The 22,503-nt window shown below is 34.9% G+C and overlaps 1 protein-coding gene and 2 long non-coding RNA genes across 4 annotated transcripts; 1 reads left to right on the top strand and 2 right to left on the bottom strand.

Moving 5' to 3' along the window:
• Window positions 1-1,128: 1,128 nt before the first annotated feature.
• Window positions 1,129-4,221, bottom strand: LOC104741518 (uncharacterized). Of its 2 annotated transcripts, none has more exons than XR_015579146.1 (4): window positions 4,121-4,221; window positions 3,694-3,797; window positions 3,294-3,370; window positions 1,129-1,547 (listed from the first exon to the last, which is right to left on the bottom strand). It is a non-coding gene; the product is annotated as an uncharacterized LOC104741518 (long non-coding RNA). The 2 variants fall into 2 exon arrangements; XR_760327.2 differs by lacking the exon at window positions 1,129-1,547 and adding an exon at window positions 3,023-3,205.
• An 11,629-nt stretch (window positions 4,222-15,850) lies between these two features.
• On the bottom strand, window positions 15,851-16,735 carry LOC147928155 (uncharacterized). The gene is made up of 2 exons (XR_015580759.1): window positions 16,464-16,735; window positions 15,851-16,383 (listed from the first exon to the last, which is right to left on the bottom strand). It is a non-coding gene; the product is annotated as an uncharacterized LOC147928155 (long non-coding RNA).
• A 4,416-nt stretch (window positions 16,736-21,151) lies between these two features.
• Window positions 21,152-22,258, top strand: LOC147928154 (uncharacterized). Its single transcript, XM_087486038.1, has one exon. The coding sequence runs from the start codon at window positions 21,152-21,154 to the stop codon at window positions 22,256-22,258; it is 1,107 nt and encodes a 368-aa protein (XP_087342164.1).
• The last annotated feature ends 245 nt before the right edge of the window (window positions 22,259-22,503 follow it).

Below are 22,503 nucleotides of genomic sequence, written 5' to 3'. Positions count from 1 at the left end.
TAAGATTCAGGGTGTAAAGTTTAGGATTTTAGGTTTAAGGTGTAGGGTTTTGATTTTGGGTTCAAAGTTCAGGTTCTAGAGTTTAGGGTTTAGGATTTAGAATTTAGGGTTTTTGGTTTAGGTTTAAGAATTTAGGTTTTTGGACTTAGGATGATGTATGTTGATTTATTGTCTATGTTTTGGGTTTATGTTGTAGGGGCTAGGGTTCAGGGGGGTATGAATTCGAAGGTACTAACTCCATATGGATTTGAAGGTACTATCCACATGTGTAACTTGTATCTACAAATTGCAATGGTATCCACGTGATCATGGTCGTATGGATTCGATGTGTCGTTGTACCCAAACCATATTCATCGTCATATCCACATGATCATGGTGGTATGGATACAGTGAGTTTTTAAAGTCAAATTTAAGGGAGTATCACTGGATATACGAATTCTGGTTTTTTCTAAAATCATAGTCGTCAAATTTTTTTTTGGCAATCTAGTGTATTCCAAAAAATTCTAGGTTTTATGTTAAATGAAGTTTTTAAAATTAATTTCAAGGGATGGTGTGAGTGTACGAATTCTGGGTTTTCTTTTAAAATCATGTTCTTCAATTTTTTTTTTTTTTTTTTTGCAATCTAGCTTTTCTAAAAAATTATTGAGTTTTGATGTTCAGTTTTTTGTTTGTTGTTTCGAATTTCTTAAAAAGAAAGCTAAGAATAAGTAATGTTGGGGAAAAAAAAAGAGCAAAAAGGCAAATGAGAAAGAAGAATATTTATTGTTTGATTGAGAAAAAAAAATGAGGTTGAATTAAAAAAATAAAGTAGAAGAGAAAAAGAAGAAAGAAAATGATACATGTAGAGAGAGAGAGTTAGAGATAGTTTAGTAAGTTTATGAGGCAAAATGTCATTTCATAGGGTAAAAATATAGTAGTAGCAAAAAGTGGGTGTGTTTGTTATTAAATATTGGAAAAGTGGGTGTGGGTGCTATAAATATATTGTTTCTACCAATGTTTTGGGTTAAACGTAAGGATGTTGTGGTGGATAAAAAAACCCAGCCCGGCCCGAACCCGAAAAAAGTCCACCCAGAAAAAGCCCGAGTTCATAAATCTTGTTGATGTTCATATATTTCACCATGTTTTACCTTAGTATATTCACATCTTTTGCATGATTTATTAGCACATTTAGCCATTATTGAGTAGCTTTAGGACTGTTTATGCATTAGAGTAGAATTGCATTGTATTTGCATAGTTTCTTGCATAAACAGGTGAATTTGGATCCTAAGGAGCATGGAAGGATGTTGAGAATGATTTGAGCCATCAAAGTGAAGAAGATCAAGGAGTTAGAGCAGAAGAAACCAAGCTCAGAAGTCCACTCGACCGCCCACTCGACCAGACACTCGACGGTGTGCGGAGAAGGACTCGACCGGCTGTAAGAAGCAGAAGAAGAGGCCACTCGACCAATCACTCGACCGAGCACCTGGTCGAGTTGACCGACGACCCTCCATTTTGTCTTCTAGCTACTTTTAGGGCTTCCCCCTCTCCCCTATATAAAGGCTTGTACCCTGCAGCCACAAAAAAGAAGAGCCACTTTTAGATAATATCTGAAAACCTAGTATTTACCCCTTTTGGGTATTTTCTACTTTTTGCTTTCTTTGTTTTAGATTCTCTAGCCACTTTTGCATATTTTTAAGAAATCTTTGATACTTGTTGGTTATATAACTTTCTAAGTATTAAGAATTTGAGTTTGATTTCTTCTTCAATATTGTAGATCTTCATCTCATATTTCTAATAATGCAAGTTTCATTGATTTATGGGTTTATGACTTTGTTCATCATGTTTTGTGATTGTGAGTAGTGGTTTAGGATCTTGAGGATGGATTAGGATGGATAAAGGTTATGGTTGTTTAGATTGGTCAAGATTGATTGCTTAATATCTCTTCTGGATTAGATACACTCTATGCTATTCTTATACTGAGAGGGTAAGGGTAGATCTTAAGCTTCTTAGCATCACACCAATGTCTAGGTTGTTAGATAAGGCTAATACTAGAGATTATCATGAAGCATTCTAAGAGATAAGATGTTTACTATGATTTTTGACATAGATGATCTGGTTGTTTAATGCCTGCTTTGATATGTAATAGCTAGTGAGAACTAGGTCTAAGAAGTATCTTGGCTTGATTGTTATTGTCATGAGAATTGATTAACATGTATTAGAAGATCATTGTCTAGAGATAGCTCATTGTTGATTGAGGTTTGTTGACCAATTTAGATAACCATAGCTTGAGTCCATCCCATGAATCCATCCTTAGGACATTTCTTTGTTTATTGATTTCCCTGTTTGAGTATTGTTAATTGCTTGTTGTTTGCTCTGTTTTCATTGTTTGCTCTGTTTCTGTTCATTCGCTTGTCAACTCGACTACCCACTCGATCGTACATCCGATCGAGTGCTTGCTCGAGCTCATCCCAGAGTTCTTGTTTATGTCCTGCATCATATCTGTTTCACTTCCTGTTTCATCCTAGTTTCATTTATGTTGCATCCATTTCATTTCTGTTTAATCATGTTTCATTACTTGTCTTGCATTAGTATAATTTATGTTTCTGTTTAGTATCATTATTGCTTTGTTCTATTGTTTACTTTGCATTTAGTATCCTGTCTTAGTAGCTTTACATTCTGCATTTTATAATTATCATTAGGTTGTTAGTAAAAATCATTCATCATATTGGCCTGACTTAGATAAATATTCACATCCTGATTGCTTGCATCACACTCATTATGGCTTGACATCCTTTATGCTACAACTACATAAGGGTAATTGAAACACCTTGCATCCACCTGTTCATCCATCATCTCTATCATCATCCATCAACACACAAAACCACATGTTTCACTTGTGGGTAAATCCCAACGGGTTTTTAGTCTTGTGGGTAACCCCGTGGGTACCCAAATTTTTTTTGTCTTATGTGATGTATTTTGTATTTTACATTATGTATTATTGTGTCTTTAATTTTTTGGTACCAAATATGATTTATATTATGTATTTTATTTTATTATTTTTATTTTATTTTCAAAAATCTATATTCTTATATCATATAGATAAAGTATACCAAATATATTTAAGAGTTTTGTTAACATAGATAAATATCAAAACCAAAAACAAAGTCACAAAAACAACAACAATTTTTTTTCTCATTCTTCCTTTCTTCCAAAACCTTATCGGAATCTAAACAACAACAAAACAAAGGAATTTCAGTCATAATTTCATAATTAAATCTTTATTTTTAAGTAACAATCTTAATTTTTTTTTTTACCTTGGTCTCATACTCCTGAGCTACTAGCCACAGATGTAGTACCTTCAACTCCATCATCAAAGTTGTCTTCAATGTCACTTGTGATTAGAAAATATAAATCAATAAAATAAGGGAAATTAATTATGAAAAAAAAATATTGATTTTTACTTTCTAACTCAGCATAACCAGTTTCTAGTATATAACAAGTCTTGAACATTTTTTGGAAGGAGACGGTTCCTGTAAGGATTCAATACCTGACCTCTAAATGACGCTTTAAGGATGATGTTTTCTGATTAATTTCAATGATTAGCTTCCTATTACAATGAATGCAACAACCTCTCTTTTTTCCATCTGGTCTTACTCCTACTGGTTTATACTCTTTCCAAACAAAAGACTTTAATCGTTTGTTAGAGTCAAATACCGTATGGTCCGTAGCATTAGGTTGCGATTCACTTGCTCCTTCAGCATCAGTCTCCACATCCATTTCCATGTATTCATTCTCCGCATTTAAAGCCGCCATTGTTTCTAATGTTTGAGAATCCATCATAAAATAAAACCATAACCAAAACAAACGGGAATAATGTCATTCTCAGGCCTCATAACAAAAATTCTCAAACATTGAAACCCAGAGAACTACTCTTACTAAGAGTCTCTTAGCATACACACGAATAAAACAAACACAGAGATTATCAAAAACATGAAGATTAAAGAACGCTTGAATAAAAACATGAAGTTTATGTTATAATCTCAATCTCAATCACTGCTACAGTTTCAATAAAAAATGAAGCTTTAAGTTTGAATCTATTAATTGAAATTTGAAATCGGGGAGAAGGGTTTAAGGTGTTTACCTTTGTGTCTGTGGCTTTGTGGCTGACAAAGAGAAATCGATTTTGAATCTTATTGTGCAATCGATTTTGAATCTTATTTTCTTCAGTATGTTTGCCCCCCCCCCCCCCCCCCCCCCCTCCCCCGTAACGTAGGTTCAATCTTTCCATACTACACCAATAGTCTCTTTTGTTTTATTTAACTTGCTTTAAAAAAAATTTGACTTGGGTAAATTTTTTCCAGGGTCCGCCACTGATCTGAGGAGAAGGAAGAGAAGACGGAATGGTGACTCCGAGGATGGTGGCTGATAGAGAGAAATCGATTTTGCCACTTTGGGATTTTAGTTTTAGGGTTAACTGTCCACTAAAAGAAGAAAAACGTTTATCACATGTGATATTTTTTTAAAAGTCTCGTGGGTACCCATGACCCGATAAGATAAACCCGAATGAAACCCTCCAATTCGGATACCTAAACCATTTTAAACCCATAAAAATTTAACATAAAAATCAGATTTTTGGGTTTCTTATTTTTATGGGTCCCAAATGATAAATGTCTTCTCAGATATGCTACAAAAATCATATATCATCTTTTGTAACATCTTACATATCATTATTTCTATATTTTGTGACTATTGATTTTGTTTGTTAAGATAAATTTTTTTTTCAAGATTCTTTTTCAAAGTTTTCCTAAAAAAAATGTGACCCTTACAATATATTCATTTTATATCAAAATTTTTACGTTGAGTTGAGTAATTAATCTTTTATTTTTATTTAAGTGAAATTTAATAATTTTTTTTTTGTAATATATGTTTCTTAGAAAGTAATGTTTCACTTTAATTTTATTTTTTTGTTTAGAATTTTAAAAATACAATTACATAATTTTTTTTTATACTCCACCATGCATTAAAATCTTACTTCCATTCTAAAACTCATCAACCCATTCTAAAATTTGGAATATTATCATTTTTTGGTTAAAGTTTGGATAATAACATTATTACTAAAAAAAATTCATAGTATTATTTTTACCATTTAAATTTTTTTATTTATTTTACTTAGTTCATTTTTATATAATTATTATTTTTATTATTTTACTAAAACAAATTTATATTATTGTTTTTACAATTTTAAAATTTTATTAATTTGACTTAATTCGTTTATTTATTTATTTATTACTATTATTTATTATAAGTAATATATATGCAATGAATGAATATTTAAAATAGTAATTTTTAATGCAAAAATAAAAATAGATAGTATTGATTAGGTGGATAATGATGTGGGAGAATGAAAAGAGAAAAAAATTAACTTTATATATACAGATAACCTAACCAAAAGGTCATTACTTATTGTCAAAAAAAAAAAAAAGAATTTCCTAATAGAACAATCACATGATACTTTTTTTGCATGTCGGCGCAGAAGAATTACCGGGCAAAGCTCCTTTGGCAGAGAACTCACTAGTCACTACAAAGTAAATACATAAAGAGATGCAAAGCTCAAAGTAATGGTTTCCTGCCAATTGTAATTCATTCCCACCTTTGATCCATCTAACATGTTCACAATTGTAGCTTGCAAATTTGATGTTTGTATTTATACAATCTTGGAAAGAAGCATATTCCATGGTACAATGCTACTGCATAACTTTTATAAAAAAATGCTAATGCATAAGTGCATAGTCAATAAAACTAAGTTTTTATTCTGACAAGTGACAATGATCTCGTCCTCGTATAATTTCTAAGGAATAATCTTTCATCCCACAAGTTTTATGGTCAGACAGAATCCTAAATAAAAGAGCAGTCTACCATTCTTTTTTGAGAATTTGGCAAAACTTATCAAGAAAAAAAATAAAATTAAATATCTAACTATACTAACCATATAACTATTATATTTTCTATCTAAAATATTTTAACCCAATCACCACCACCAATCTTGTAACACCCCGACCACCACTTATTAGTAGATCCTATGTTAAATTTCAGTCTATAGGCCCACTTTTTTAGTGGGTCTTACATCATTTCACTAGACCTGTGAACCCATCCATACCCAACAGTTGGTTTGCTATGTCCGGGAAGCTTTAAAGATTTGTTATTGTCCCTACATATTTTTTCCTCTGTTTTCTCCTCACGAGCACAGTTCTGACAGTCACTTCCCGGAAGGTCACCCATCTTGTGACTACTCCAGCATAAGCACGCTTAACTGTGGAGTTCTCTCAGGATATTTGACCGAAAAGATAAGTGCACTTTGGTGATATAGGTGGTTAAATCAATTATTTTAAACCTCTCCGCAAGTCTCTGAAACCGGAATGTCATAATTCACTCCAACTAACAGATCGCAACATCCTCGTTGTGCACCAAGACTATCACCCATGATGGTGTGAGCCCACTCGACTCCACACTCGTCTGGATTCGGCTCTGACACTACTTGTAACGCTCTGACCGCCACCTCTTAGTGGACTCTATGTTCAATCTTAGTCCATGGTCCCACCTTTCTTAATAGGCCACATGTCCTCTCACTAGGCCCATGAACCCATCCATATCGGACGGTCGGTTTGTTACGTCCGAAAGGCTTTAAAGACCTATTACCGTCCCTATATCACCACATGATATTTTTCTGTGTTTTTTCCTCTCTCGCATAGTTTCGACAGTCACTTCCAGGAAGATCACCCATCCTGAGACTATTCCAGCATAATCACGCTTAGTTGTGGAGTTCTCTTAGTACCTTTGACTAAAAAGATAAGTATAATTTGATGACATAGGTGGTTAAATCAATTCTTTTAAACTATCATCCCACCTCCTTACCACCCCCACTCTCTTTCAAACCCTTTGGCTGTCGTGAACCACCATCACCTCCGACCACCAGGATGGACCTCCGGCCATCGGCACCACCGCTGCCGACCGCCAGGATGATGGACCTCCGGCCACCAGGGAAAAATGCCTTCGACTGCTGTGAAGATGGACCTCCGGTCATCGGATACCACTGCCGGAGAACCGATGCCGTCGGAGAACCACCACTGTCGGCCACCGAACACCAAAACCGCCGTCCATCAAACACCACTGTAGCCGGCCGCCGGACACCACCACCACCTCCAGTCGCTTGCCACCTTCACCCTCCACTACTATCTCTACCACCAACAACAAAATGGTGATTTTCTAACCCTTTATTTTATTTTCCTAATTTTTTCAAATTATATGCTATACAGTATATTTAATTTGATTTATGATTTGGTTATTAGGCAAATTGGCCCTTCTTTTATTCAGTATTAGAATCCTTTCATACATGTTCTGTGTGCTCACAACAAATTAAAAGTACATATATTATTTCATTATACAAAACTAATTATCTCTAATTTTAACATGAATTAAGAGCCATTTATATAAAATAAATTATAAACAATTAAGAGTCAATACCAATGTATATTATTCTATGTTCTAAATAGACCTTGTGGATAACCATATGGTTTTTTAGTTCTCTATATTCCACTGTATTATTATATATATAATGTAAAGCTCTTTACTTAATTTAACCCAGTTATTCATCTAATTTCGTTGATTTGATAGGGTTTAAGACCATGCATGGTTGAGTCCACTAATTGAGATGGCTGTGACTTGAAAAAATGTGTTTGAGACCACTTGAATTTTTTTGAACGAAAAGACCACTTGATTTAAGAGTTCTATATATATATATAAAGAAATGACAAAAAAATGCTTAATGAAAAAGGTAAAAAAGGGTGGTGAATAATTTATTATATAAAACAACAAGTGATTCTTGAAATGGAAGATCCGTGGGAATGTTCTTAAAATTTTATAAAGCTTCCACCTGAAGACACATAAAATGCAAAAGCTCGAAACTGAAGCTTACTTTACAAAATTACGTTAGTATAATACATATGATGTTTTGACCAAAAAAAAATAAATAAATAAATATACATATGATGCGAGTTATGTCACTCAATAAAGTCAATCAACTTTTAAAAAGACCAAAAGTTCGAGTTCTTCAGTATATGAAGAGTAAATTAAAGTAATCTTCTTTATTTTAACAAAATACTATTGAAGACATATTTTACATGAATGCTAAAGACGCATTGTGGAGATGTACGTAATGACTTTAATTTCATGCTGCATAAACACACAGTAAAAGAAAAAAAATATATGTACCAGAGAATTTTGTTGTAACTAATTTGAGTGGTGTATCTAAAATATATTTACTGTAGTAAAAAATATTTAAGAAAATAGACAAAACAATACAATATGCGTTATCGTATCTTATGTTTTTTCATGAATAACCAAAAAAAATAAACTTTTGTATTTTAAATATAATTAACAGGTTATACTTAGCCATTTGTCTAGTAGGTCAAAAATCCATATGATTGTTGTTGTGGTTGCGGGTCAGTGTCATATATGTAGAGACGTATTAGCAATAATATATCGTAGCTAAATAAATAGTATGACGTATAACTAACTCTTTTTGCGTAGAGATTGATTTCTACAGATACTTGTTTTTGTAGTGATTCCAGAAAATCTATATCAATATACCTAAAGTGAAGTAAGTTACGGCGTATAGGAAGCTTACTCTATGAAAACTTAGGATGTTCCACCGAATATGCTATAATATAAGACAAATGTGCATGACCTTAAATCATATACCGGCCTCAATCCCTATATATAGTTTTGTTACGGTCGAAATTTAATTATTAGTCAAAATAAAACAAATAAAATGAAACAAAAGCACAGAAGGTCAATGGTTCTGAGAGAAAGGAAATAAAAAGATGATGCATGGTTGGATTACAGGGTAAATACTCTATTGGCAGATAGTTTTCTTCATCTATGAAATGATGTATGAATTAATTTCTTGCTGCCAAAGGAGATTTGCCCCGCAATTCATCCCATGCAAAAGAACATCAATGTAGAGGCATGTAACATCTTGCACGATCAGAAGACAAAGGTAAATTAATATGAGCGAGTGAAAAAAGCATTTAATTAAAACTGCATGCCTGATAATAAATTTTATTGTCAATGTAGTTTTTTTTACAAAATTTGATATTTTTTTTATGGTAAATTTTATGATTTTATTTATAACAAAAATTTCAACCTAAACTACCCATTTATAGAACTAGGTGATCCAAAAATGTGAGTCTTTTCAGTTACAATGAATGAGAGATACAACCAAAGTAAACTCTTAGGAGAGAGGTATAACCGTATAAAGTGTCTTTCTCCGAGAACAAGATGTTATTTCCAATGTCAGTTTCGCATTGTATGGTTCATATTGGCTCGAAGCAAAGCTGGCATTGAGGAATACTAGCTAGGTGAAAGTCCTTGCATTTGTTCTTTCCACACATTCTATATATTAACATGTATAACAAGCTTCATGGTTGAGGTTGGGGAGTCGAGAGCTTGGCTTTGGTTGGAAGAACAAGTGAATAGCAGACGTGAGGCTGCGCGGAGGATTTGTTGGTGACTCTTGCTGCAAGACGGAACTACAATATTGAACTGGAAAATCACATTCGAAGCAACACATGTAAATCGAACAAGAAGAAGATGGCATGGTTTTAGAGAAATAAACCCGCTTTCGTAAACCCCTACCTATTCTTCCTTCCACTTTCTCCAATTTTTCAGAAATCACGTTTCGTAAACTACTTTTTTTGTAGGAAAAAAAAATAAAACTATGGTTGAAAATTATAATTATTTCGTATTTAATACAAAAGTATTTGATGTATATCACTTTCCGTTCATGTTGTTTCTCTCTAGTTGACTAAAAGATCTCATTGGCTCTTCGACTAACACAGCGTGTGTCTCCTGAGAGCGTGTGAGTAACGCGTCACGACCAAGTCATAATATAATTACAAATTTATTTTGCAGTTTAGTTGTGAAGAACTGGCGATATTCTCACGTTTTTATGTACGTTTGTGTTGTTATCAACTCCTCTAACGAATAGCTCTGAGGTTATAATGGCCATCTTGGATAAAATTAACGTGTATATAATATATATATATATATATATATATAGTTTCGATAATCATATTTTAGGTAACAATGGACAAATTTCGTTTCATCATTGATTGTATCAAAGGTTTGCTTGAAGGATTTTTTTAAATAGCATGTTAATATGTTATCAATGATCATGTTATATTAATCATGCCGTGAGATTAGAAAAAATAGAATATTATCTAGAAAACAAAACAATTTGCAATTTTGTCATGTGATATCAGTATTGTATGACAATGTGGATCAAATAAAATAAAAATGCAAAATATAAAAGTATTATGATCAAAACATGAAACTCTAATTAATTACGATTTTACCACTTTATTTTTATTCTCTACTTCTATTCGGGCATTCTATGTAAACGCCTATAGTCCTACTCCCACTTCAGAATTCTGACTTCCCCTACGTGTAAATGTGTAATGTAAACAAGTCCTCAACTAATTTATTTTATAATATTTCTTCTTTGACAAGTTAATGACATATAAATCAGTTTGAGACCCAAATAAAAAAAAAACGTGAAACGAATTGGATTATGTATATTTATAGTTATAGAACAAGCACACGTAAGTCGTAACCATACGTGATACGTCAATATCTATTTATAAATCTGACACTCTCTCTCTCTCTCTCTCTCTCTCTCTCTCTCACACACACACACACACACACACAATCATAACCAAGTTTCTCAAGCTCTTTGATTCGTGAGGGACTGAGAGATGGAAATAAGTGAGACCTCAAAACATAATTCCGGACAAAACCCAGATGCAAACATCGAAGAAAATGTATGCAAGCCTTGGAAACGGATCAATGAAGCATCAGTAAGGCCAAGTGATCTAACCTGGAGAACTAGAGGAGGATCACAGAGGAGCAAAGAAGGCGGAAGAAAAAGAAGAAGAAGAAGAAGTGAGAAAAGAGAGAGTGTGTCAGATTTAGAAGCTAAGGAGACAAAAGGGTTTATGGATTTAGGTTTTGTTTTTACAGAAGAAGATTTAAACTCGAAGTTACCGAAGATTCTTCCTGGATTGCGGACATTACTCTGCCCGGAAGAACACAGTGAGAAAGAGTACTCGTCGGTGGTGCCGAGACCATATTTGTCGGAGGCATGGGACTTTTACAGTGATAAATGGAGTGGACGACCAGAGGAAAAATCAATGGTTGTAGATTTTAGAACGGCTAAGTTACATGGTGAGACGAACATGAAAGATAGCCTTAAATTGTGGGCTCGTTCTGTAGCTTCGAGTCTCAAATGAGATCTTATCTTATTTAATGTCTCTTTGTGTATGAAATAGTTCACATTAACCTGAAATAGTAACTCATTTTTCTTGTTTCAATATAATCTTACCTTTTTATTTCACAAAACACTGTCGTTGTTAGGAAAACATGAAAACCAAAAGTTTTCACTTCAAACATTTATTACAGAGCTTAACCACAAGGTACAAAAATTGGCCCAACAGTTAGTGAACTTACAAGTTACAAATATCATCTCCATTTTATTTGACAGGTAAACGTAAAACAATCAAATGGGAAACAAAATCCATTCAGATATCTTTAATCACCATTTGGATGTATACCATAGATTCAAAATTTAAGACTATTATCATTTATTGGTAGCTAATTAGCATACAGAGTAAATCAACCAAGGGAATAGGGATGAGCAACAATCCCCAAGATGTTAAGAACAAGGACTGGACGTAAATGAATATTTAGCCAAAAATTTACTTTATAAAATGTGTCTCACCGTCATGAGAAATGATCTTTACACCTCCATGCATAATCATCAACCAATGCCTGCCAGAAAACAAGAAAATGGAGTATCCTTAATTATATGTAGATCTTTTTTTTTTCAGTTAGATCCCTCACATGTAAGTTACATGATGTAACAATAATTATTTTAAATATTGGTGCGGAAGAATTACCGGGCAAATCTCCTTTGGCAAGAACTCACTACAAAGCAATGCATAAAGACATGCAAAGGTCAAGTAATGGTTTCGTGCCAATAGAGATCTTACCCGGTAATGCATTATCACCTTTGATATACATCTCATCTCTCCACAATTGTAACCTGAAAATTTGATGTTTGTATTTATACAATCCTAGAAACAAGCATATTCCACGGTACAATGCTACTGTATATCATAAATAAGACTGAAGTTTTAGTCCGCGAATGATCTCTCTTGTCCGTATAACTATTAAAGAATCATTTTCCATGCCACAAGATTTGTAGTCAGACATTTCTAAAGTAAAAGCGTCCTACCACTTTTTCCTTAAGGTATTCGAAATCTTGGCCATATCTATTATACGCACACATTGAAATAAAACATCGTACGTGTATTATTTCATTTCATCATACTCAATATTTAGTTTTAAACCTAAGTAAGTAGTCGATACCAATGTGTATTACATATCATGTGCTAGTACTTGTGTGTGAAAGCATTGTTAATTTTACCAACTGAAAAACTATGGAGCTAGAGACATTTAAGTTCAATAAAATTATTATTAATTAAAATATGTATCTATACTACTACAAATTCTCAAAGCCTGTTGTGCAATTAAAATCTCTCAACCTAATTATTTTTCTTCATAATTTGAAAGACTAATTGAAATGGTTGTGACTTTTCAAATTAAAATGCATTTGATCAGACCACTTGTTTCAGAGTTGTATATAAAGAAATGATTGGAAAATAAAAGAATGCTTAATGTGGAATACAAAGAAATGGGTGGTAAATAATAATGATTGTAGAAATTAGAAAGTGATTCTTGAAATGGAAGATCCGTGGGAATGTTCTTGTAGTTTTATTAAGGGCTAGCTTCCACCCGAAGACGCACAAAATGTAGAAGCTCGAAACTGCAATTTAGTCTACAAATTTGCGATATTATACTCATTATAGTATATATGATGCCACTCAGTAAAGTCAATCAACTTTGAAAAGGACCAAATTTCGAATCTTATTCAATTTATACAAAGTACTTTTTAATATGTAGACTATAGAGTCATTTACTTTAAAGATCCTTTCATTTATTTGCTTCTTTTTTTTGTTAAAATAAAGATAAAGCAAAAGTAACTTATATTACAATGACATGCTTTGTATCCTATTCTTGTATCATTTTCTAAGATTTGAGATTTTGCAATGACACAAGACGTAAAGTTCTTAGCGGCAGATACGTGCAGCTAGCATATCCTTAAGTATATCCAACTACACCAAAGATCATATACACTCATACGTACATTTATCGTTTGTAAAAATCGTTCATTACGTTAGTGAATATAATTAAGCATGAACGGTAACGAAATCCTTGGAATATATAGTAAATACTTGTGGTGATCTCATGATTGCGGTCAAATATCATGAATTTTTTTTTTTTCTAAACAGAATATCATGAACTTACATTAGTTGTTTTTGCCTTTTAGGGGTGGGAAAAAATCAAACCGAACAGAACTGAATTTTGTCGACCCAATTTTATAAATAATCTGGACGATAGAAATTTTGGTGAGATTTTGTCGCATGACACTTATTGACACTGTTCATCTCTATTTTCCCACTCGTGTTTGATGCAAGAGATAGACGAAGTTTATTGGAAAAAAAGATCAGTACTTACATGTTAGTTATAAGCATCAACCATTACAGTACGTCAGTCATAATTTTGTGGACATTTGTTAAATATGCGGACTTCCATGACACGTATACTCGATTGGTAGGAATTTTTTTAAACACAAAAGTCATTATTTCATAGTAATTATAAAATCTTTGTATTTTTATTAATTAACAAAAAACTCTTAAGTGATGTCGAGAAAAAAAAGAACAATAGATACAAGTTAAAATTCTAAACCCCGTATTAAATCCAAAATCTTATACCTGATCTATCTCACAAATTACATTTTAAATTATAAAAAGATCAATTTTTAACACGAAATGATAAATTTTAAACTATAGTTAAACTTTAAACTCCAAACCCAATATACTCGTGGTTGCAGCTGGTGTGTCATGTGTGACGTATTGCTATAGTTAAAACATTAACAAAAGATCGTACCAAAGAAAATAGTGACGTATTGCTACCATCTTTTTTTTTTGTTTTAATACTTTTTTTTTGTAGTTATTCCTATACGAATTATATTAAATGAAATTAAGCTCCAAAGTGAAAGTTCTGAGTTTCGGAGTTGGAATACAAGGATGTGGCCCAGTTGACGTTGCGTTTTGGATACTGCTTACATTACATATATGCTCTATCTCTGTGAAACATAGGATGTGCCTCCGAATATGCTAATATAATACAAATATACATGAAATCAAACCACACAACCCCTCTATATATAGCTTTGCTTATGGTCAAAGTTTAATTATTACTCAAAATAAAATAATAAAATGAAATGAAAGTACAGAAGTTCGATGGTTGTAAAAATATAAAAGATGATGCATGGTTGGATTACAGGGCGAATACTCCATTGGCAGATAGTTTTCACTACATCTATATCATTTGTATAATGTGTGTGAATCTATGTATGGAAAAATTCTCTACTGCCAAAGGAGATTTGCCCCGCAATTCATTCCATGCAAATACAACATCAATCTTGCACGATCACAAGACAAATTTTAAAGGTAAGGATATTTTTTGAGGGGAAAATGACATTTGATTACTTTTGCATATGCGCATTGATCATAGATGTTCTGTCCAATGTATAGCCTTAACATTAAGCTTAAATATTGTTAATGGAAAATTATGGTTTTAATTAGTAGAAGGTCTAGATTGTCATAGCATAAGACTGAATCTTAATATAAACAACAGCATGCTCATTGGAGGAAAAGTTATCTACCATCAAACTTAATATATCCATGGTCGAATGTCGATTGAGTAGCATTGTCGAGTAAACGTATCAGAAGACTCTTTGACTAACTCAGCATATCTCCTGAGAGCGCGTGGGTAACGCGTCGTGACTCACTTGTTAGCCTGTAGTTCCAGCTTTGACCTTCGAATATTATTGATTAATTATTAGCACTAATCAATCAGGGTTTAGGAAGGTTACCGTATACTATTCCACCTAAAATTTGACTTCCTCTACGTGTAAAATAAATGTGTAATGTGAACATTACCTGAGGTACGATATTCATATAAAATAGTTTGATACCTAAATGAAAAACGTGATAAGAGAATCATTAGTGGAGAAATCCTCCTAAGTTACTCACATATTAAATAATCATATAATTAATACTAAATTAATTAAAGCAATCCTAAGAGAACTTTAGCAAAATCACACTTCCACTAGAGAATCCAAAGAAGGTTTCTCAATCATTATTAATTTTGTGTACAAGTATTTTGAATTTAAACTTAACACACACTCTTGAAAGTGATTCAACAATGGAAAACTAGAATGTAGACAAGGAAAGGGACATTGAAAGGAAATGAAAAAAGCTCATCTAGAAAAGCTTCAAACTCAGGCTTGGAAAGATCTTGATACAAAGCTTCTGTGATGCATTTCTCCTTATCGCCAAGCATCTTGGAAATGTTTTGAAGCTGAGAAATTCTCCATTCGTAGCTCTTTGTTCTGCCAGTGTTGAAGTTGGTTCTGAGCTCATCTACAACCAAAACATGAAACTTTAAAATCAGAACCTGCATTTTAAGAACCAAAACCAGAACCTGCATTTTAAACCATAACCTGCAGTTTTTGAAAAATCAGAACCTGCAAATGATCCATTTGTTAGAATATTGAGAGGAAGAAGAAAAAAACAGAGCAAAACAGAGCAAGAGACAAAGTCTCTTCTCTTTGATAGAAAGGCAAGAGCGAGAACTGAAACTTTTATATATACATGAAACTTGTTACAATTTGTTTTACGACACACCACAATTATATATAAGTCGTACGGTCGTAACCGTTCGTAACTTGTCACAACCGACATGTCGAACACATCTAACAACAACTGTGTATACACTATTCTTCACTAACTAGAGACATATTGATTCATTTAATTATAGAACATAATAAGACCAAACTCAATTATCGATCAACACTCCCCCTTAATTGAGTTATGGTCTAAAACCTTGTGTCTCAAATCTTCAACTCTTTTGATTGGGTGTTCTCTTTCCCAAGTGTCATAACAGGTGCATATCTTCTTCTTTCATCTTCAAACCTCATACGCTCATCATAGTATTTGAGCAACAAGCTTATGGAAATGTTCAAGTTCTTGTTCATTGAACCTGCCAGACTTCTCCACATATCTTTTAAAATTTCTCCAAGTAAACTTCATCACGTGTACTCCGTGATCTTCTGTCACTTCTACTCCAAATGTTCTGGCAACCTTCTTCCACTCCCTTTTTCTTCGTTTATCACAGTTTTCAACTTCATAGTCAATATCCTTCTTCCTTGAGGATCATTTATGGAACAACGATTGCAATACCTCTTTGATGATCTTCTCTCCTTGGCTTGTCATCACTTGGATATTCCCTTTCCCTTTTGCAACTGGCTGCTTCTCCCTTTTCTCTCTTAGGTAAGCAGCTCCTTTCTTGCTTGGTGTCTTCCTTTGAACACCATCAGATTCACGTCTCCGTGACGTCTCGTGCGTGAAATGTTTTCACGTTATCTTCGGTTATCTTATCAACCGGTTTATGCTCCATTTTTTCTCTGAGGTAAGCATCCTCCTTTCTTGTTTGGTGCCTCTTTGATCACCATCACGTCTCTTCTTTGGTTAGCTGTGTAACCTCACAATTTGTGCAGTGCGTGAATCTTCTCCACGTCTTCCTCGAACAAGTTTCAGAATTCTCCTTCCACAACTCTAACTCACCATCTCTTTTCTCCATTTCCTTTTGAGAAGATCTCATATCTCCTTCATCCCTCTGGAGCCTTCTTCTTGAAGGTACTGTTTGTGAAGGTTGATGGTATTCTCTCTTATCACAACCATCTTTTCCTATTTTGATCTTCTTTTCTTCTTCTTCTTCTTCTTCTTCTTCTCACCCTTGATTTGTTTTCTCAATCTTTCTCTTCTTCTTGCAGCGGATTTTTTCTTATTTTTCTTTTGCTTGGACAGGCTCCAAGACCAATATAAGCTCTGATACCATGTTAGAATATTGAGAGGAAGAAGAAAAAAACAGAGCAAAACATTTTGATAGAAAGGCAAGAGCGAGAACTGAAACTTTTATATCTACATGAAACTTGTTACAATTTGTTTTACAACACACCACAGTTATATATAAGTCGTACGGTCGTAACCGTTCGTAACTTGTCACAACCGACATGTCGAACACATCTAATAACAACTGTGTATACACTATTCTTCACTAACTAGAGACACATTGATTCATTTAATTATAGAACATAATAAGACCAAACTCAATTATCGATCAACACCATTTAGTCACACTAAAACAGACTATTTTGTTTATACAATGCCAACAATTTCTACATACGAACCATCTTAACGACGACAACACTATGAGTAGCGTAAATCCAGTCATATAAAGCCAGACTTTGCAACATTAGCATTTACCAACATATTTACAATAGTCTATAAAGCCAGATAAAAGAAAAATGTTAGTATGCCCAGTCAAAAGTATCAACATTCCAGTATGAAAAATGAAAAGGCAAACAGAAGAAGCAACCTTTGCAGCTTCTGACAGTTTTCCCACAGCCAAAAGCACTAGGAATGACACAGGTTCCACCAAGAACAGAAGGGACAAGGGAATCAAGGACACGCTGAAAACGGAAAAGAAAGCAATCATCAACACACATCTTCAATTGACTATCAGGGTTGTAAAACCTAAACTCAGAGAAAAAGAATTTGCTGAAACAATGATAGCCGAATAGAAAATGATCCAATCGAGATTATAACTTAGCAAAGTATCTAAACAACATCACAAAACCAAGTCTATCTGCAAACGAACAGATAAGCTATAGTCACCAAGCAGAAGTCTATCAACTCAAAAAATATATATATTAAAACACATCAGCGAATGACAGAGGAGCTTTTGCAGCTGAAACCTCTGTTTTCTCCATCTCCAGCTGAAACCTTTGTTCTTCTGTAAAAATCACAAACAGAATTTATATAACCAATAAAGCACTAGCTACACCTGAACAAGGCTTATGTGGATTGAAACCATATTGGTTGACAGAAACATCAGTCTTGTGTTTATGAACCTGTCATTGAAATAAATTGGAGACAACATTTAAGAGTAGTGGGAAGATTCATATTCAGCTACTTCCAAATACATAAACAAATAATCAACGTTATTTCCCTTGGGATGGACAATTAAATGCCTGCATGAAACATGTAAAAAAAAAAAAGAATCAGCAACACACATGCGAAAGATACAATCACCCAAGTGATCTTCTTAGCAAGTTGTTTCCCAAGATAAAGTGAGAATTAGGCCTGAGCAAAAAAACCGGACCCAAAAACCCGAACCGGAACCGAACCGAAAATATGGACCCGAATCCAAACCTGGAACCGGTAGAATACTCTATTGGGTCCTAATCTCCTAAACTCGAAGAACCAGAACCGAACCGAGAACCGAATGGGTACCCGACAAACCCGAAATAAAATAATATACATAAAATACTAGTTATATATATTTTTTTTATAACATAGTTATTCAAAATTACAACTTAAAATTCAAAAATATTAGTTTTTCCTATATCAAAATACTCAAAATAACCAAAATTATATTGAAATGTTTAGCTATATTTTTTAAAAAATTAACCAATTTTTAAAAATTTAATTTTTCAAATCTAATTTTAATATTTAACATTAAAATTTCCGGGAAATCGGGTAAAATTCAGGTTATCGGATTAAATTTCGGGTAATCGGGTACAAAAAAACCCGAACCCAGATGATACCCAATTTTTCGGGTATTTATAGGTTCTGAAATTTTAGATCCGAACCGACCCGAACCCGGTAAAACCCGAACCGATATTTTCTGTTTACCCTATTGGATCCTAAATTCCTCGACCAGAAAAACCCGAACCCGACCCGAGTACCCGAATGCCCAGGGCTAGTGAGAATTTCAAACAAGAAGAAGAAGAATGGAAAAGAGAGGAGAGAGAAGGGAGATGAGAGAGTACCAAATTGACTCTCTTGTGTTTACTTTGCTTCATCTCTCTCTCTGATTCCGTCTGATTTGCTTCTCCGGCGCGGCGAAGACAACGAAGGGAAGACTTCTCCGGCGCGGCGTAATCCAAAACGGAACTGGAGTTGACTAGGCCGAAGAAATCGAGGCGAAGAGGGAATTAATCGGATTCGCCTTCAGGATCGAGAGAGAAAAGAGAGAGTGGTTTGGGAATTTTTATTTTTTTTTACTTATCAACCTACCAAAACACGCCACGTACCATTGCTAATACGTTGCTCAAGTTCCTTCCCCCAGCAACGTTTCTCCGCTTAGTGGACCCAATATTGGGTTTTTATTTTATTTTTTTGGTCCCAAAAATAATAGCAACACTGAGAGAATCCTCCAGTAATGATACTCTAACAAGCCACACATAAGTCGTAACCATACTTTAGTACCTAATTATAAAAAGTTACATACTATATATCTCTCTCTCAGAGACAAGAAACAACACACATACAATCAAATCAATCACCCACTAAGTTTCTAGAGCTTGTTGTTGATTCCTGGGGGCTCGATCGATGGAAATAGTCGAGACCTCAAAACATAATTCTGAACAAAAGCTAGATGCCAAAATTGAAGGCAATCCGTGGAAGCCACAGGAACGGTTGGATGAAACATGGATAAGGTCTGGTGACCTAACCTCGAGAACCAGAGGAGGATCACGGAAGAGCACTGAGCATAGGAAGAAGAAGAGGAAGTAAGAAAAGAGGAGCATGTATGCTTTAGAAGCTGAGGAGACAAAAGGGTTTATGGATTTAGGTTTTGTTTTCACAAAAGAAGACTTGAACTCGGAGCTGCCGGAGATTCTTCCCGGGTTACGAACATTTCTCTACCGGGAAGAACAGAGAAGAACAGAGACGTCGGTTCCGAGACCATATTTGTCGGTTCTGAGACCATATTTTGTTGTTGTAAGCTTGAAGTAATTAGGAGATGAGGTCATGTATATTTTAGGAGAAATCTAAATATACATAAAGATAAGGTCAATTATATTTAGTAGGATCTAAAATATATATTTGGGAGTTATCCAATTGGGTTTTGGCTTTGTGTTCTCTATATAAGGAGGTGCTAGTTTGTGGCACAACTTATGTGGTTTTTGAGCTTAAGGTTTTGAGTATTTTCCTTAAGATTAATAAGAGAGATATTCTTATTAAAGCATTTGTCTTCTATACTTGGTTTCTACACGTGGTATCAGAGCTTCATCAATGGCAGGAGAAGACATAAAAGCTTTGATGGAAGGAGGAGGAGAAGATAAAAGCTTAACGTTAAGTCAAGAGGACAAGAAAAGTTCATCTCAGGTTCCAGAACCGTCACCATCGACAGACGGAGGTTCTTCTTCCATTAAGTGCCCGATGCTGAATTCAAGCAACTACACTGTATGGTCTATGAAAATGAGAATCCTGCTTAGGGTTCACAAATCATGGGATGTAATAGAAAAAGGAAACGTTGATGAGACAAAGAACGATTTGGCAATCGCTCTTATCATACAGTATATTCTTGAAGCTCTTACTCTCCAAATTGGAACTCTGGAGACTGCAAAGGAGATATGGGAAGCTATCGGTGACAACCCGTCCCGCGGACCCCACTAGCCCACCGCTAGCTGCACCAACGGACCGTCCATAGACCCCACTAGCCCACTGCTAGTCACCCAAACGGACTCCAAGCTGGCCCTGCAGGGCATCGATCCTAACCCATCATTGTGGATATCCAAATCCACCAGTAGGTTATTGGTGCGTCAGGCGTTCCTCGAACCCTGGTCCCCACCCTTTAACAACCTCCCCACAGGACAAGTTGCCACCAATTGATCTGGATTTGGATATCCACAGTGATGGGTTAGGATCAATGCCCTGCAGGTCCAGCTTGGAGTCCGTTTGGGCGGCTAGCAGTGGGCTAGTGGGGTCCACGGACGGTCCGTTAGGGCAGCTAGCGATGGACTAGTGGGATCCGCGGAACGAGTTGTCACACTATCAGATCGAGGCATATTGGAGCGGACATGGTTAAGGAAGCAAGACTGCAAACCTTAATGGCTGAGTTCGACCGCTTAAAGATGAAGGAGATAGAAATGATTGATGAATTTGTTGAAAGGTTGTCTGCAATTTCTACAAAATCAGTTGCTTTGGGAAACGAGTTGGCCGAACTAATGATTGTCAAGAAGTTCCTATCAAGTTTCCCTCAAAGGAAGTTTATTCACATTGTAGCTTCCCTCGAGCAGGTACTTGACTTGAATAAAACCAGTTTCGAAAACATTGTAGGTCGACTTAAGGCTTACGAAGAAAGAATTGGTGAAGAAGAGTCAGAGCATGATGATGATCAAGGCAAGCTTATGTTTGTTAACTCAAATCCTTTTGGAGGCTACAGAGGAAGGGGACGAGGAGGTCGTTCTTCCAGGGGCAGAGGAGGACGCGGCAGGTTTAGTTTCCAACAAAAGGACAAAGATAAGGAACAAGACCTGTTGCATATCACTTGTTTCAGATGTGACAAACAAGGACATTACGCATCGGACTGCCCTGATAGACTACTCAAATTGCAAGAAGTAGTGGAGAAAAAGGATGAGGAGACTCACATAGTTGATGAGTTGATGATGAATGAAGTAGTGTTTCTTCAGGACAATAAAGTAAAACCAAGCGTCTTTGAGACCAATGTCGACAACACTAACATATGGTATCTAGATAATGGTGCAAGCAACCATATGAGTGGTATTAAGAGCTTCTTTTATGATCTGTGTGAGGAAGTGACAGGTAAAGTTAGATTTGGAGATGACTCTCGTGTTGATATCAAAGGAAAAGGTTTCATACGATTTGTATTTGAGAATGGTGAGAAGAAAGTGCTGCACAATGTCTACTATATACATGATTTAAAGAGTAATATTGTGAGTCTAGGCCAAGCTACTGAGGCAGGTTGTGAGATACGAATGGTGGAAGACAAATTAATGCTTTATGACAAGTCTGGGAAGCTACTCGTCACTACAGCAAGGTCCAAAAATCGTCTCTACAAGGTTCTGTTGGAAGTAGATATAGCATTGAATGTCTACAACTTGTCTCAACAAATCAATCCTCGGTTTGGCACGCACGACTGGGGCATGTCAATACTGATACTATGAAGCTGATGATCAATAAAGACTTAGTGACTGGCATACCTAACATCAAGGTTGAGAGACAAACATGTGTATCCTGTTTACTTGGTAAACAAACAAGAGATTTGTTCCCGCATGCGACCACGAACAGAGCTACACATCCTCTCGAGCTGATACACGGCGACCTTTGTGGACCGATCACACCTGCAACATCAGGTCAGAAGAAGTATGTTTTTGTGCTCGTCGATGATTTCTCGCGTTACATGTGGACA

Source organism: Camelina sativa, chromosome 14 (assembly GCF_030686135.1).
Source record: "Camelina sativa cultivar CO46 ecotype springtype chromosome 14, ASM3068613v1".
NCBI classification, from domain to species: domain Eukaryota; kingdom Viridiplantae; phylum Streptophyta; class Magnoliopsida; order Brassicales; family Brassicaceae; genus Camelina; species Camelina sativa.
This window is presented reverse-complemented; position numbering and strand designations above follow the sequence as displayed.

Excerpts from the sequence above, each read along its gene's own strand:
- LOC147928154 (XM_087486038.1), top strand. The coding sequence starts at position 21,152 with ATGGTTAAGGAAGCAAGACTGCAAACCTTAATGGCTGAGTTCGACCGC.